This window comes from Hyperoodon ampullatus (genome assembly GCF_949752795.1).
Source record: "Hyperoodon ampullatus genome assembly, chromosome: 12".
Classification (NCBI taxonomy): Eukaryota; Metazoa; Chordata; class Mammalia; order Artiodactyla; family Ziphiidae; genus Hyperoodon; species Hyperoodon ampullatus.
In genome coordinates this window covers 75,697,477-75,712,745 of record NC_136925.1, presented here as the reverse complement: position 1 = coordinate 75,712,745, position 15,269 = coordinate 75,697,477, and the positions used below count along the sequence as shown (strand labels likewise).

At 38.4% G+C, this 15,269-nt stretch overlaps 1 protein-coding gene across 4 annotated transcripts in view; it reads left to right on the top strand.

The window, feature by feature from the left end:
* Positions 1-15,269, top strand: part of SYNE1 (spectrin repeat containing nuclear envelope protein 1) — a gene marked incomplete at both ends in the record, with an annotated part of 450,185 nt that overhangs the window by 352,323 nt on the left and 82,593 nt on the right. For all 4 annotated transcript variants that reach the window (XM_079716491.1, XM_079716490.1, XM_079716492.1 and 1 more), the window contains 9 exons: positions 1,137-1,307; positions 3,226-3,359; positions 3,760-3,964; positions 5,859-6,041; positions 6,599-6,745; positions 8,949-9,103; positions 9,509-9,656; positions 11,629-11,723; positions 14,499-14,733. In XM_079716491.1, the coding sequence (XP_079572617.1) occupies positions 1,137-1,307; positions 3,226-3,359; positions 3,760-3,964; positions 5,859-6,041; positions 6,599-6,745; positions 8,949-9,103; positions 9,509-9,656; positions 11,629-11,723; positions 14,499-14,733 (1,473 nt within the window). The remainder of the gene's footprint in view (positions 1-1,136; positions 1,308-3,225; positions 3,360-3,759; positions 3,965-5,858; positions 6,042-6,598; positions 6,746-8,948; positions 9,104-9,508; positions 9,657-11,628; positions 11,724-14,498; positions 14,734-15,269) is intronic.

Here is a 15,269-nt window from a genome sequence, read left to right as displayed (position 1 = left end):
AATTTACCATCTAAATAAATTGAGTGGTTCTTTCACAGAAACATCTTCTCATGAAAAACAACCAAAAATAATACAAGGAAGAAATAGACGATTTAGAAATTCTCATTGATCTCTTGGCTTTACGTTCATGTTTGTTCCTGACTTTCCTAGGACAGGCCCTGACACCTGCCTGTACGTGGGAGTGTTGCCTCGTTTTCTTAGGCCTTTGGCCCATGTGATAGTACCTCGATTGGTTTCAACATTTTTGGTTATGCTAAGAAAAAGAGCAGAGAATTCAGGTGCAAGTTAATTTATATGATCTCTTTTCTTAATCATGGCCATACTCACTCCATATTCAAAAGATTAGAAGTGAAATCCAGGAAGTCCAAAGCAGATATGATACAGATCAAACTAAAACCTTTTCTGTTGCAGATAAGTACAGGAAAGAATGTTCTTGGATGTTTTATCTTAAGATATTCGAGTGTGGGTGTGTGTGTGTGTGTGTGTGAGAGAGAGAGAGAGAGAGAGAGAGCTTGCACATACCTGGGATGGATCGATAGGTAAATAGTTAGATAGATAAATAGATAGGTAGGTAAGTAGATGGACAGATGATAGATAGGTTTCATTTCTTGGGACCAGTCTGCCTAGATTTACATCTAGATCTTTCACACTCTAACAGTATGATCTCAGGTGATTTTTATAACCTCTTTGTCCCTCAGTTTCCTTAATATAAGATGAGCATAACGATCCCATCTACCTCATAAGGTTGTTATGAGGATAAAATGGGTTAATGCATTTAAAACACTCGTTTAATATGTTTCCTAAACTGTGGTATTAAATATACTGACCTTTTATCACTTTTATATTATAATACATGTAAATAATATGTACTATAGGTAAAGGTTATATATATATATATAACCTTTTTAAGCATTTTAATTTAGACTGCCTGATCAAAAGTATGAAAGGCTTAAATTTCAACATTGCTACATTTTACTTTTCAAATCTTTTTTTTAAATTTGAGTTTATTTATAAAGGCTGAAATCCCAATGAATTTCTTAAATGTTAATATTTTTCCCATCAATGCAATATATATTTATATATTTTATCACTTAAAATATTATGCAATTATAAGAAGCCTCTGTCTCTTTCAAAAGGTTGGGCAATTAAAGATCCTGCTGAAGTCTGTGCTTGACCAGTGGAGCCACCACAAAGTGGCCTTTGATGAGATAAACAGTTACCTCATGGAGGCCAGATACTCTCTCTCCCGATTCCGTCTGCTGACCGGATCTTTAGAAGCTGTGCAGGTTCAGGTAGACAATCTTCAGGTAAGGGATGAATTGAACCCATCCTTAACATTCTTTTTAATTTGAGAAAATTTTTTTTAAAAATGAGCAAATGCGAACATCATCCTGGAATAATTAGTGTATATTGTTTACATTTAATTATTTTAAAAATATTTAAAATTAATTTTACCTGCTTTATTTGTTACATAACCAAACTTGCCTGTGGATACCAAATTCTGGAATAACTGGTATATAACTAAATGATTTTTTTAATTATATAAATATCCACATGAATGTATTTTATAAAATGATTTTATACCCAAATCAATCCCCTGGATCCATTATTGCTGCCTTTTATGTCTTCCCCTTCTCTTTTTTATCCTGCTTTTCTAAACACATTCTACAGGATTAAAAAGAAAACAAAAAGAAAAATAACAAAAGTCATAAACTTTTAAACCATTAAGTTGTTTTCTTTGCATTCAGCAGAATGTCAATGGTGTGTACACGTAATCCTCCTTTTCTAGCACTTACTGCTTGGTTTCCTGTGTGTCCATCATCACTGTATTCATCCAGGAGGACATTGCTGCTGTTTGACTTAAACAGCACACTGTCCTCTCTTAGGTTACTGCTCTCAATCAGCTGCTGCCCTCACTCGCCTGCACACCTGGGCGCTGGGTGCTCTCACCTGCCATTGCCCTTTCTCCCTGGCTAAATAACGCAGCCTATGGGATGAGCAAGTCAGGCCCTAAGGGGTGGGGTGATAGCCTCGCATGTCCCTCCTTACATCGGTCCACGTCCCTGGCTTGGCAATCAAAGTTTATATGTTACTGACATGATATGCATACTTTCTGAAGGGAATGCCCTTTTTTGGGGTGAGGCAGGAGGGAGGAAGGATAAAATGAGCATATACAGTTTCCTTCTTTTGTGTGTGTGCGCGTGTGTGTGTCTGCGCCACACGGCATGTGGGATCTTAGTTCCCCACCAGGGTTCGAATCTGTGCCCCCTTCATTGGAAGTGTGGAGTCTTAACCACTGGACCGCCAGGGAAGTCAAAGTACATACAAAGTATGTACTTTGTAACCTTGTACATACAAAGTACAAGGTTAAATTTCTTTAAACCTTAAAATAGTTGTTGCAGATACTAAGAATCATTAAAACTTATTTTGAGAATAGTAAGCTTAAAAAGACATTTTATAACTTTGAGGAGGTTAGAAGTACTTTTTAATTGAGCTTACTCTGTGTTTCTCATCTTCTGTCTTAAGATATGAAAGGATTCAGGGTCTATCCCTTATATATTTTGATATGATGGCAACCATATATCAGTGGTAAGTGGGACTGGATTTTTGCAGCCTGCTTCACCTATGGAGTTTTACTAAGAACTGAGTCTATCACTTCAGCAACATTTCCAGGGAAATATCTTTCTTCACTGGTTCTTGGTAGACAACACCACCAAGCCTATAGCCTGCCTAATAAATATTCTTTGCAAGGAAGAACATCAGAGATAGAACTTAGAGCTGGTACTCAGAAAAGCTATGACTTCTTAAAGTCTCACTATCAGGAATCTCTGGTAGAGCAACTTTGGGTAAGCAATAAAGCAGAGATCTGGACTTTGACCCTGAGCAGCAAAGAGAGCCACAGTATAATGGATTGCACACCCAGCAACCCCACACCTTCCTCCTCGATGGTGGACAGGGGCTCCCCGTGTGAGCTTTCCCAGCAGAACTCCAGCTCCCACTCCAAGAAGTCTCAATTGTTAAGAGCCCTCCTCACACCCATAAGAACAAACTCATAAAAAAGAAAAAATGGTTATCTAAAGAAAGCTCATAAAGCATTGGGGCAAAGGCATGGTTTTTGTATTTGTATGTTTGTATTTATGAAAACAGCTATAAGTTACTCTTAAACTTGATCATTAGAATTTTTAGATCCTGTTATGTCATCTGTGGCACTTTTCCTTTGGGCAGAGTCTTCAAGATGATCTAGAGAAACAGGAAAAGAGCTTACAGAAATTTGGCTCTGTCACCAACCAACTGTTAAAAGAGAGTCACCCGCCTGTGACAGAAACTCTTACCAATACACTAAAAGAAGTCAATATGAGGTATGGAACATGCTGGTTTTACACTGTTGCTCATTATTCATATCACGATCTTATTATAAATAACAATACAATTAAAACACTGGCATTCTGAATTTGAGCTTTATAGGTTCTATTCTATTAATGTTTTAAGTTTCACAAAATGAACTTAAGGATAAGTAAATGTAGTGAAGATATTCAGAAAGGAATTAGAACTGTGGTATACCCCAAGATTGACCTCATTTCTACTACCTACCCTTGAAATATGAGAGTGAAATGTTACTTTTTATTACATTCAATAGAAATGAGACATCTGCATTATTTCCATATTCACATGAACCAGGATCATGAAAAATAAAATAGTAAATAACAGCATTTGGTGAGAGGTGGGAATCAGCCCATGAGTGTTGGCTATCTTTTCCAGATGGAATCACTTGCTGGAAGAGATTGCAGAGCAGCTGCACGCCAGCAAGGCCCTACTTCAGCTTTGGCAGAGATACAAGGACTACTCCAAACAGTGTGCTGCTACAGTTCAACAGCAGGAGGGTCGAACCAATGAGCTCTTGAAGGCAGCCACTGACAAGGACATCGCGGACGACGAAGTTGCCACATGGATTCAAGATTGCAACGTATGTTCAAGAACTATCGCGTGTTACCAACTTCTCAAGCTTAGACTTCTCAAGTTTAGCAGGGCTGGTGCTGCTGTGTTTAAGCTTTTATTATGTCTCTATGTGAGACAACTATCCAAAAATAATTGTTTCAAGTATCAGAGAGGCTGCTAGGTTTTCAGAACACAGTTGCACATGTAACAGATTTAAGAGGCCCCCTCCTGTTGTTTTATTTTTAAAGACTTGTTTTCCCATTTTTCCTAATGGAATACAGTCCATGTGAAAGACTTAGGCTATCTGTTTTTACAGAGATGGTCAATATAAGAAATGACCATATGAAGAGTAATGTTACATCTTTTAAAATTCCACTGTTCCAAAGTATTGTCCAGTGAGGTCCATTATCTCTTATGTAAGCATCAACATAATAATTTCTTCTAAGAACTTAATGGTAGGAAGAGGTCTTTCTTTCCTGATTTATGGGTATACTTCTTTTTAATAGCTTTTTAATATTTCTCTTTTTCACTGGAGCTGCCAATAACCTACTTAAGGTTTTCAAGAGCAATTCTTCTCTCGTTTCACCTATCACATGCCTCTTACTATTTGTCCTTATTTGTCTCTATTTTAATGAATTTATTTCAAAGACCTTCTTATAAACTTTCCCAAATCAGTTATTAGAATTAGGCAAGTTATAAAAAACACATACATAAAAGTTTAACCCATTCTAAGACCTTCACATGAAAAATGAATAATCACTTTAAAGCTAAAGTTTAAGATTTACAGTAAATTCTGTGCTTTTTTTTTCTCTTTCCACATAGTTTATCTTTATGAAATTTGTCATTTTCAATTTTCAGTCCTCCTTCGTTGAGATATGCCTGTTCTAGAGTCTAGTGCTTGAGATGATTGCTGTGAATTTTCTGATCTCTCTGTCAGGGTTAAAGTTGCCCTTTGTTTTTCCCCTTCTCACTGTAGCCCGTGCACGGGTGTAGCAGGCTCTGCTCTCTCTGTATCTGGTGGGGCACCAGCAACAGGTGGAAGAATCAGTCAGTTGTCATCCCTCAGAGGTAGACGGAAACCAGAAACAGGGAATTTCCACCAGCTTATTAATTTGGAGCATATAAAAGGGTTCCACAAAAAATGGAGGCAAGAGATATCACAGAAAAGAACAGAGATAGAGTCTACCCTTCCTCCTGCTCACCAGAGCCATAGCTAGGCTTCTGCACCCACCAAGAGGGGAGGGTGTGCTGTAACCACTAAAATGTGACCACATGTATAGTTCCTCTCTTGTGTGTATAATATTAAGTCAAAAAAGGTAAAATGTAGCACTGGGTTTTCAATTTGATATCAATTACATGAAGAGGCAGGAAAAAACTGCCAAAATGTTTTCAGTTATTGGCTCTACTTGTAGATAATGTTTTTTCTTGTTTATATACGTTTTTCTGCATTTCCCCAATGTCCTACAATGAACCTATGTAGCTTTTATAATCAGAATAGTACATTTTTTAAATGTTAATACACACACGTGTTTTTAAAAATGGAATTCAGTTCTTGATTTTTTTCCCTGAAGGTGAAGGTTATTTAATGTAATAATTTGACAGATAAGAATTGAGTGTTTCTGGGCTTCCCTGGTGGCTCAGTGGTTGAGAGTCCACCTGCCGATGCAGGGGACACGGGTTCGTGCCCCGATCCAGGAAGATCCCACATGCCGCGGAGCGGCTGGGCCCGTGAGCCGTGGCCGCTGAGCCTGCACATCCAGAGCCTGTGCTCCGCAACAGGAGAGGCCACAACAGCGAGAGGCCCGTGTACCGCAAAAAAAAAAAAAAAAAAAAAAAAAAAGAATTGAGTGTTCCTAATTGTTTATAATAAGGAGTACACTTGACATGTTGTTTCATGATGGGCATGCTTTCATCTTCTGTAGGACCTCCTCAAAGGACTGGGGACAGTTAAGGATTCCCTTTTCGTTCTCCACGAGCTGGGAGAGCAACTCAAGCAACAAGTAGATGCCTCGGCAGCATCGGCCATTCAGTCTGATCAACTCTGTTTGAGTCAACACTTATGTGCCCTAGAACAGGCTCTTTGCAAACAGCAGACTATGTTACAGGTACAGAGCTCACATTCAGCAGGTGTTATAAATTGGGCATTCTATAAAACCTGGGCATAAACACAGGAAAGAAAAATTTTTCATCATCGAAACAATGCCTCCTTCAAGACCAGAAGTTAAAAAATAAACAAATTTGGAAGTTCCAATGGGGTCAAGGGAACATGGGAGTCTTGCACTTTTCTCGACAATGTACTTTTGCCCCCAAATCATTGCTTCCTTCCACGGTAAAATATGTTTGATTAATAGACATTAAGTGGCTTTAACGTTAACAGTCATGTTTACCTGACAAGTTTTTGCAAGAATCAGAATATATTTCTGTTTGATAATGTATGTAAAAAATAACTTTAATTGGTTAACTAATGGCACGTAGAAGTAATTCTAAGTGTTAAGCAAACTATATAAATAAAAAGAAGAAAATTTAAATTATGGTAGCCTTGTCTTTTTAGAAATGGCATCTTGAGCATGGCAATTTGGCACAAGAATATGAAAAATAATTTTAATATCCGCTTGCCCTTTCACTAGATTTCTAAATACCAATTTTCTTTTGTGTAAGAAAGGCTGGAGTTCTTGACTATGAAACCTTTACCAAGAGTTTAGAAGCTTTGGAAGCCTGGATAGTAGAAGCTGAAGAAATACTACAAGGGCAGGACCCTAACCACTCGTCTGACCTCTCGACCATCCAGGAAAGGATGGAGGAACTTAAGGTAAGTGTGTTCAAATCCTCGTTCCAGATCTTCTATCTTCAAAGCCCTAAAGAAAACTCAAAACTCCTGACATACGCCTACTTTCTGTTCCCAAGGACACTCTTGCCAGCTCTGCTTTCCTGTTCTCTTGAGAGGAGTGGTGGCACGGAGCTCAAGCTGATCTCGTGGTCCGTGATGGGAGGCCCCCAGGAGCAGAGCTCGGGTCCACCTCAGTCCTCCTCCTGCCCCTGGGCCCTCCCTGCGCCCAATCCATCACCTCCTTCATAGCTCTTGAACCTCCCATCTCCATCACTACCGTCATCCACTCCTACTTTACGCTGTCCGATCTTGCTCAGGGGCCAAGGCCACAGCCTCAGCCTCTGTGGACCTCTTTGCAGCGACCTCTCTCCCTCCAACCTATAGCTGCCAGAATGATCTTTTTCTTTTTTCTTTTCTTTTCTTTTTTTTTTTTTTGCGCGGGCCTCTCACCATCGCGGCCTCTCCCGTTTCAGAGCACAGGCTCCGCACGCGCAGGCTCAGCGGCCATGGCTCACGGGCCCAGCCGCTCTGTGGCATATGGGATCTTCCCGGACCGGGGCACGAACCCGTGTCCCCTGCATTGGCAGGCGGACTCTCTACCACTGCGCCACCAGGGAAGCCCGATCTTTTTCTTTTAAAAGATTTTACTTAATCATGAACGACTTTACAGTAAATAAAATAATACAATAGACATGGACATTTTATTACTATTATTCCTCTGCTTAAAACCCTCCATGGCTTCCCACTGCTCTCAGGATAAAGATCTGTGCGAAGTATCAAGACCAGCAATAGCTGGCTTCCACCTCCCTAAGGGTCTCGCCTTCACCACCTTCTGTCTCCTTCTCCAGGCACTTGGGAGCTGCAGTGCTTCCCGGCGTGTGTGTGTAAGATGCCCATCCCCCGCTTTCTTGAATCCGTGCCTTGTCCCCAAAAGGCATCAACTCCTGGTCATTTTATTCAGGGTCACTCTCAGAAAGCCTCCCCTTCTGTCCATGGCCAGGCCCCCCAGCGACACAGTTTCATAGCCCACTGTTATTTTTCTTCAGACTTTCATCGTACCATCCAAGGAGTTCATGTGATAGGTGACTGCTGTTCTCTCTGCTATTGGAATAGTGTCTTACTCTTTCTGAGCACCATGAGAGGGACCATGGCATGTCAGTTTTGTTCACTGCTGATGTCCACCTGTGGAAATTCTGCCATCTAATAGTTTGCTTTTGGCTTCGACAGTTGGCAAGATTTATTCTCTCTTCAGGGTTATGAGCCTTTTGCAGAGCACACAGAGTGGACACACACACAGCCAAAGGTGTCCTGACCTTTTCTCCTGCCTGTAGCTGATTTCCTAGGTGGAGTTACGAACACCCACAGGAAAACCAGGACAGGCAGCTTTGTCCTGTGTGTGAAGGGAGGAAAGCGATCTGAAAGCATAGACTGCTTTCTCAGTTGAGTCTCACCAACTTTGGGGTTGGGGTCAAGGACCTAAAACTGAAGCCCTTAAGATAACGGGTGGTGATTTGGGAGCTCAGGTGGGATTGTGTTCCATCCAAGGAGAACCCAACAAGTCGTGTTTACCTGGCTCTACCACTTACTAGCTGGGTGGCCTTGAGCAATTTACTTAGTGTCTGTGCCTCTTCTTCCTCATTGTAAATTGGGAATAGTAGTGGTTCTAACCTTATGGGATTGTTTTGAGGATAAAATGAGTTATTACCTGTAAAGCTCTTATAACAATGCTTGGTTCATATGTGCTCAATAAATGTTAGTTAGCTATTACTATTATAACTAATATTATTATTAAATAATAAAGGAGCAGATTAACATGGATAAATGAAATATAAAGGGTAAGAAATAAGTCCTTTCAGTCATCAACACAATTTTCATCCTTTATCAGTTCAAGCAAGAATTACTTATGAGTAAATAAATCAAGTAAATAATACACATAAACTATTAAATGTTCAATAAGGGATAATGAGTAGCTATAGCAGCAACAGCAGCAGCAGCAGTGGAAGCTGATGAGGAGATGCAGCTTTGCTTTCTTTGCAGCACTGGAGGTTGCAAGGGGGTGGCCTAGAAATGCAGAGGAGACCAAAGACCAGCTTCTTCCTGAAATCAGAAGATCGCTGTGCACTTTTGAAAGAACTCTGCCTTTTCTGACCGTGTTGCTAAATCTAGTTTTGCGTCTTGCTTTCAGGGACAGATGCTAAAATTCAGCAGCATGGTGCCAGATTTAGACCGGCTAAATGAGCTTGGATACAGGTTACCCCTAAATGATAAAGAAATCAAAAGGATGCAGAATCTGAACCGGCACTGGTCTCTGATCTCCTCCCAGACTACAGAAAGATTCAGGTAGAGTAACCCAGAGATATTTTGGCCACTCTGAAATATCAGTAGAAATAAGTTCATGATTTGTATATATTTATAAATTCTAGATCTTTCCAATGTTATTCACACAATTTGAACTAAAAGTGAGAAACTCAAAATATGAAGTGATTTCCCATGTTTAATGTACTGAATATTGTTTTAATCAAAAAATAAAACTTTTATATAAGAATATATTAAAGATATATAATTTTGTCATTTAAATATCTTTTCTTCAATTTTCTTTTGATTTTTCACAAAATTTTACACCTAACATGAGCTTTGTGGAGGTCAAATTAGAATTGGAACAGAGAATATTTAATCTAGTTTTATATGCTGAAGGTATAAGAAAAAAAGCAACAGCATCACCATTATTCATTTTCCTTCTGTCAGTAAGTTACAGTCATTTTTGCTACAACATCAAACTTTCTTGGAAAAATGTGAAACATGGATGGAATTCCTAGTTCAAACAGAACAGAAGTTAGCAGTAGAGATTTCAGGCAATTATCAGCATCTTTTGGAGCAGCAAAGAGCACATGAGGTAAGTTATGCCAGTACATTTTTGGGTGATAAAATTGTTTTAGGCCTTTGGAAGATGCTGCAAAATGCCATGTGGAAGAATGAAAGTCCTATAATGTGTGCTGAATCTGCTCAAATGCATGCGATGTTTTTGCCTTCTTTCTTAAGCTTGAAGTTTCGATATCTTAATCACAAAAATGCAGTCCAGTCTTGGTTATAAGCATGGGGCAGGCTTCAGTACCCTGCAAGGTATGGTGCCAGAATTGTGGTAAGATAATTTCCCAGTTGAATTACAGACTACACTAATATTGTCAAGGCTAGTTGCTTAGGAGATTATGCTTTGATCAAAAGTCTTTGATAAATAAAAATTGTGAGTTCTTTAAAAAACATATACATATTTTATACTAGGAAATCAAACTACCAAATATCTCCAGGTGTGCCTCTTGATCAAATTGCATTATAATCATTTCTCAAGACATATCAAGAAAGAATTAGATACAAAAAGCAAATTAATCAAGTTGCAATTAGTCTCTATTTTGCTGTTTAGTGCTGTAACTAATTTGCTCCCGTGTTTATGAAATATACACAAATGGAGAGATAGGATGCAGCTAAAACAGAGAAAAGCTTAATGCTGGACTTTAAAGAGATGAAATTAATTTTAAGGCATTTTGCTTAAATTTTTAAAAATAGAAAAGTTAAATATGTGTAAGGGATTTTTAAGTCCAGTTTTATAGAGTTGACCAACAATGAAGTAATCTACAATGGATCAAAACTAAAATGAGATAGTACTTCACACACACTAGGATGGCTACAATGAAAAAGAAAACAAGTGTTGATGAGGGAATAGAGAAATTGGAATCTTCATACATTGCTGGTGGGAATGTAAAATGGTGAAACTACTTTGGAAAACAATTTGGCAGTTCCTTAAAGTGTTAAACATAGAATTACCATGTGACCCAGTAATTCCACTCCTAAGTATATACCCAAGAGAAAGGAAAATATATGTCCTTACAAAAGCTTGTACCAGAATTTTGTTCATTGCAGCATTATTCATAATATCCCAAAAGTGGAGGTGACCCAGATATCCACTAACTGATGATGAATACAATAAAATGTGGTATATCCATTTAATGGAATACTATCCAGCAATAAAAAGGAGCACAGTACTCATACATACTGCAGCATGGATCAACCTTGAAAACATTATGCTAAGAGGAAAGAAGCCAGTCACAAAAGACAGTAAATTACCTGATCTCATTTATATGAAACATCCAGAGTAGGTAAATCCATAGAGACAGAAAATAGATCAGTGGCTACCTAGGGCTGGGGGGATTGAAAGGAGATGGGGAGTGATTGCTAATGAGTATGGAGCTTTTGGGGGGAGTTATGGCAATAGTCTAAAGTTGATTGTGGTGATAGTTGTATAACTCTGGAAATATAATAAAAATCATTAAATTGTAAATAGGTGAATTGTATGATATAGAATTCTATCTCAATAAAGCTGTTTAAAAAACAGTGAAAACCTGAAAGACTTTCTCTTGAGCTTTTTTAGTAGTGAAACAATTTTATTAACTGAGTTAAATTGAAAAACAGTGAGTTTATAAAAAGGGTGGATTTTTTTCCATTCTTCAACTTTTTAAAAGGTCTTAAGCGATTCTCTGTCTGAAAATGGACCATATTCTGCATATTAAAAAAAAAACAATACAAATTATGTGTTAACTAACTTTATTAGGTGATTTTGAAAGGAAGAAGGGAAACATAATTCTACTTTCAGTCACTTAGTTTTAGTAAACAAAAACTAAACTGTACCTTTAAGTTTATCTTAATTGATGGTTTAAAAATATTCTTACATTGCAGGTTTTCATATACAACCTGATTCAGCTGGAAATATTTTTCATAGTCTTGCTTGAACCAGCATTTTTGGAAAGTTATTGGAGAGCTGGTCACTAAAATTAGGAACTCTAAATTTTGTTTTTCTTTTTTAAAAATAACAGTTGTTTCAAGCAGAGATGTTTAGTCGTCAGCAGATTTTACACTCGATCATTGTTGACGGACAGCATCTTCTAGAACAAGGTCAAGTTGATGACAGGTAGGATATTTGATATATTATTATGAAGAAAGTTTCCAGTAAATTAACCATTTTCTTTTGAATGAGCAGGTTAGAGGGCATAGAGCCAATCTTCCTAAGGCAATTGTACTGGAGGGGAGCCTCAGAAATTGGAGGAAAGACTTGTCTGAATCTCTGAAATGACTAAGTATTGAAACTTTTTAAAGAAGCGCTATTATATTACATGCAGGACATAGAGTAATTGGAAACACCTAGCCAACCTTCGCTAGGCATCTGTAGGGGACTAGAATTAATGAATAGATCAGAATGAATTGTGTCAGTGATGTATCAGTGGTTTGTCAACAGATGCTTCTAATATTCTCATATGATTACAGAAATTTTATTCCTCAGAGGAACATAGAGATCACTAGACCATCTCTCTTGTTTACAAATGAAAACTTGAGACACAGAAATGTGAACTGATTTGACTGAGGTCACATAACTAAGTAGCAATAGAATCAAGCCTACCACTCATGTACCTTGCCTTTAGTCAGGACCAGCCAGGCTTCCTATACCATGATAACACCTCCACATTTGAAAATGGTGGGTTAACTTAAGTCAGATTACACTCAACCTGAAACCCTGCTTCCTCTTTATTACTTAGCAGATTATCTCTGTATTCAAAATACAGAGGTAAAATCTAGCTCCTCTTTAGATTTATGGCATATGAATTGGCAATTTCGTCCTATATTTACATTTCTTAGTAACAGTGTTTACTCTACCCCATTACTTTCTGTGGTAATATTTGGTGTACAAACCTCATTTATTTTATCACATATGTATGTCTTTTCCATATTTAGAACAGTAGTTGTGATTATAATTAACTTAGTTTTTTTCCAAAAAAATAGAAAATAAGTCTTTATTTTTATTAAGAGGTTTTTTTTAAAGTTTTGGATGCAATTTCAGTTTTAAGTGGATATTTCTTTGGAAGTACATGAAAGATTTTCATGATTAAGCTTGGAACAGCAAAATGTGATGCCATATTTATTCTATTCTAAGGAAGCCAAACTTAAATGTGAGCTTTACTAAGAATTTAAGGCCTTCAAAATAAGACACATTCAAGTGCAATTAACTTATCTTTTGCTTTATCCTCCCTACTCTGTAACAATATTATAAAAGCTTGAGTCATTAAGTAAAATAAAATTTAAAATTCATGCTCAAGCCAACATCTATTAAATTTTAAATGTTAGCAGGGAAAAACACCAAAGAGATGAAAAAGGGAGGATGGGACCCAAGGATAATTTTGAAAGTTGCGAGTGAAAAAAATTACAGATGAGAGCCTGTTGACAAATAGGAAGGTCCTAGATTACAAATGTATTGCGTTTTAAAAGTTCGTTTATATGTTTTGTTTTTGAGAGTTCAAGTTCAGCGTTGAGCCCCGTGTCGTGTTTTGAGTAGTTCCTCATGCTGACAGATAGCTCAGAACAGCTTGGTTCTACAAAGTGAGGACGTTGGCTCCAAAGAGACCCTGGATGGCTAGCTGATAGTGAAGCAATATTTAGGGTACTCTTCTCCAAGCCCTGGAGTTAGATGTTTTCAGAGATGATGGATGCTTGTAACTTTTAGGGAAGTCTCATGAACCTAATTCATCATATTTGGTTCTACTGAAATTAGATTATAAATATCACAATTTCCTCTCAAAACCAGAAGCACTTAATAACACATTTGGTTACAAAATCAAAGTTTATAGTGGCCCTCGATAATAAGAGGTATCAAGAATATAGGAGCCCAGGACAGTAAATCCAACTCAGAGCAGAAGGCCCCCCACAGGAGGGAAGAAAAGCAACACTAGTAACATAGAGAATGAGCAAGTAATGTTACACTTTAGTACTAAAATGTGTGAATAACACTGTAATCTATAAAGAAACTCATTCTATTTGATACTGGACAAAACAGTTCTAAAGCCACAGTTGGATGTTAAGGAAAACATAATAAAAAACTACCAACATTTTTAAAGGTAGTAAACAGAGGTAGGAAGAACCAACTACAAGATCTGAGATGAGTTAGCCTGAAATTGAGAAAGCGTAAATAAAATTTAACATCTCTCAGTATAGGCACAACCTTTATTTAGAAAATGATAGCTAGATACTTTTCATTTTGCTAAGAACAAGTGAAGAGGGCTTAAAACGTTAGAAGGGATGATTTAGATTAGTATGTGAAATCATCTGCTAAAGATTAGGACTGTCTACTGTGAGGGAATACTGAGAGTTTATGGAGTACAGTTTTTAAAAATATTTTTATGTAACATAATTTTAGTTAAATGGTTTCTGATTCTAGCTAAAGTAACCCAGTGTTGTTCATCCAAAGTGACTTATAATTGTAGCTGAAGACAGAGGTTGTAGATAAGCTGGGCCCCTCCTTTCCTGCTGTTGCATGCACAGGATGCTGCCCCGTGCTGCACACATGGCTACAGGCATGTCCAGGGAACCGTTCGCACTGTAGCTGCTGCCCTACACCCTGTCCCCTCTCATGCACTCAGAGAGGGTAAATGACAGTTGACCCTACAGATATGTCTTCCACCTGTGCTAAGATGTGAACACACTCACCATTTGCAAACACTGATAGCTTAACTGTTATTAATTTTTTAAATTACTTTCAGTAGACCTGATAACAGATCATGGCATGATATATGAAAACCTCTGCCCTAGGTCACCTCTTAGGGTGTACGGTCATCAAGTACGTATGTATGTATCGGTTGATTATGTAACTACATCCAGGATAACGGTGGTTTTCCTTATGTAATTATTTCTTCACCAGGGATGAGTTCAACCTCAAATTGACCCTTCTCAGTAATCAGTGGCAGGGGGTGATACGCAGGGCCCAGCAGAGGCGGGGCATCATTGACAGCCAGATCCGCCAGTGGCAGCGCTATCAGGAGATGGCAGAAAAGCTTCGTAAATGGTTGGTTGAAGTGTCCTATCTACCCGTGAGTGGTCTCGGAAGTGTCCCAATACCACTGCAGCAAGCAAGGACCCTCTTTGATGAAGTGCAGGTAAGGTGCAAAACAGGCGGTTTTTAAACCTCTTCTGCATTTCTGCTGCACACTTTACCCTGGCCTCGGTTCTTGAGAAGGATATTAGAGACACTGGAATGAGGACAAGCATTGTTCTCAAATGTCAACAGAAATATATAAAATGATGGCATCACAAAGTCCATATTTAACAATGAAAGTAGGGCGAGTCCCAGCCTCTCACAAAGACTGACTCCACTTCACCCACCAAGGCCTCCCAGCAGCTCAGTGAATCCCAGCGTGGATGGAAAGGCAATGGCAAGGAAAGGAAAACTTTGCACTGATTATACATATTTTACTCATGAGCAGTTTAACTGAAGTATCCAGAAAAGATGAAAGACTCAGTCCTGTGGGAGCTGTTTGTCCATTCCCCTTACTTTCCCCAGCCTGGGAGTTTGGGGGTCCAGCCTCTTAGATGGAGACCTCCACACCCTCTCATCAGTCCCTCCCAGTATATTTCATAGGCTCCTCTTGTTTTGAAGGTCACTGTTCTCTGCTTCCTTTCTCCTCCTTGCTTC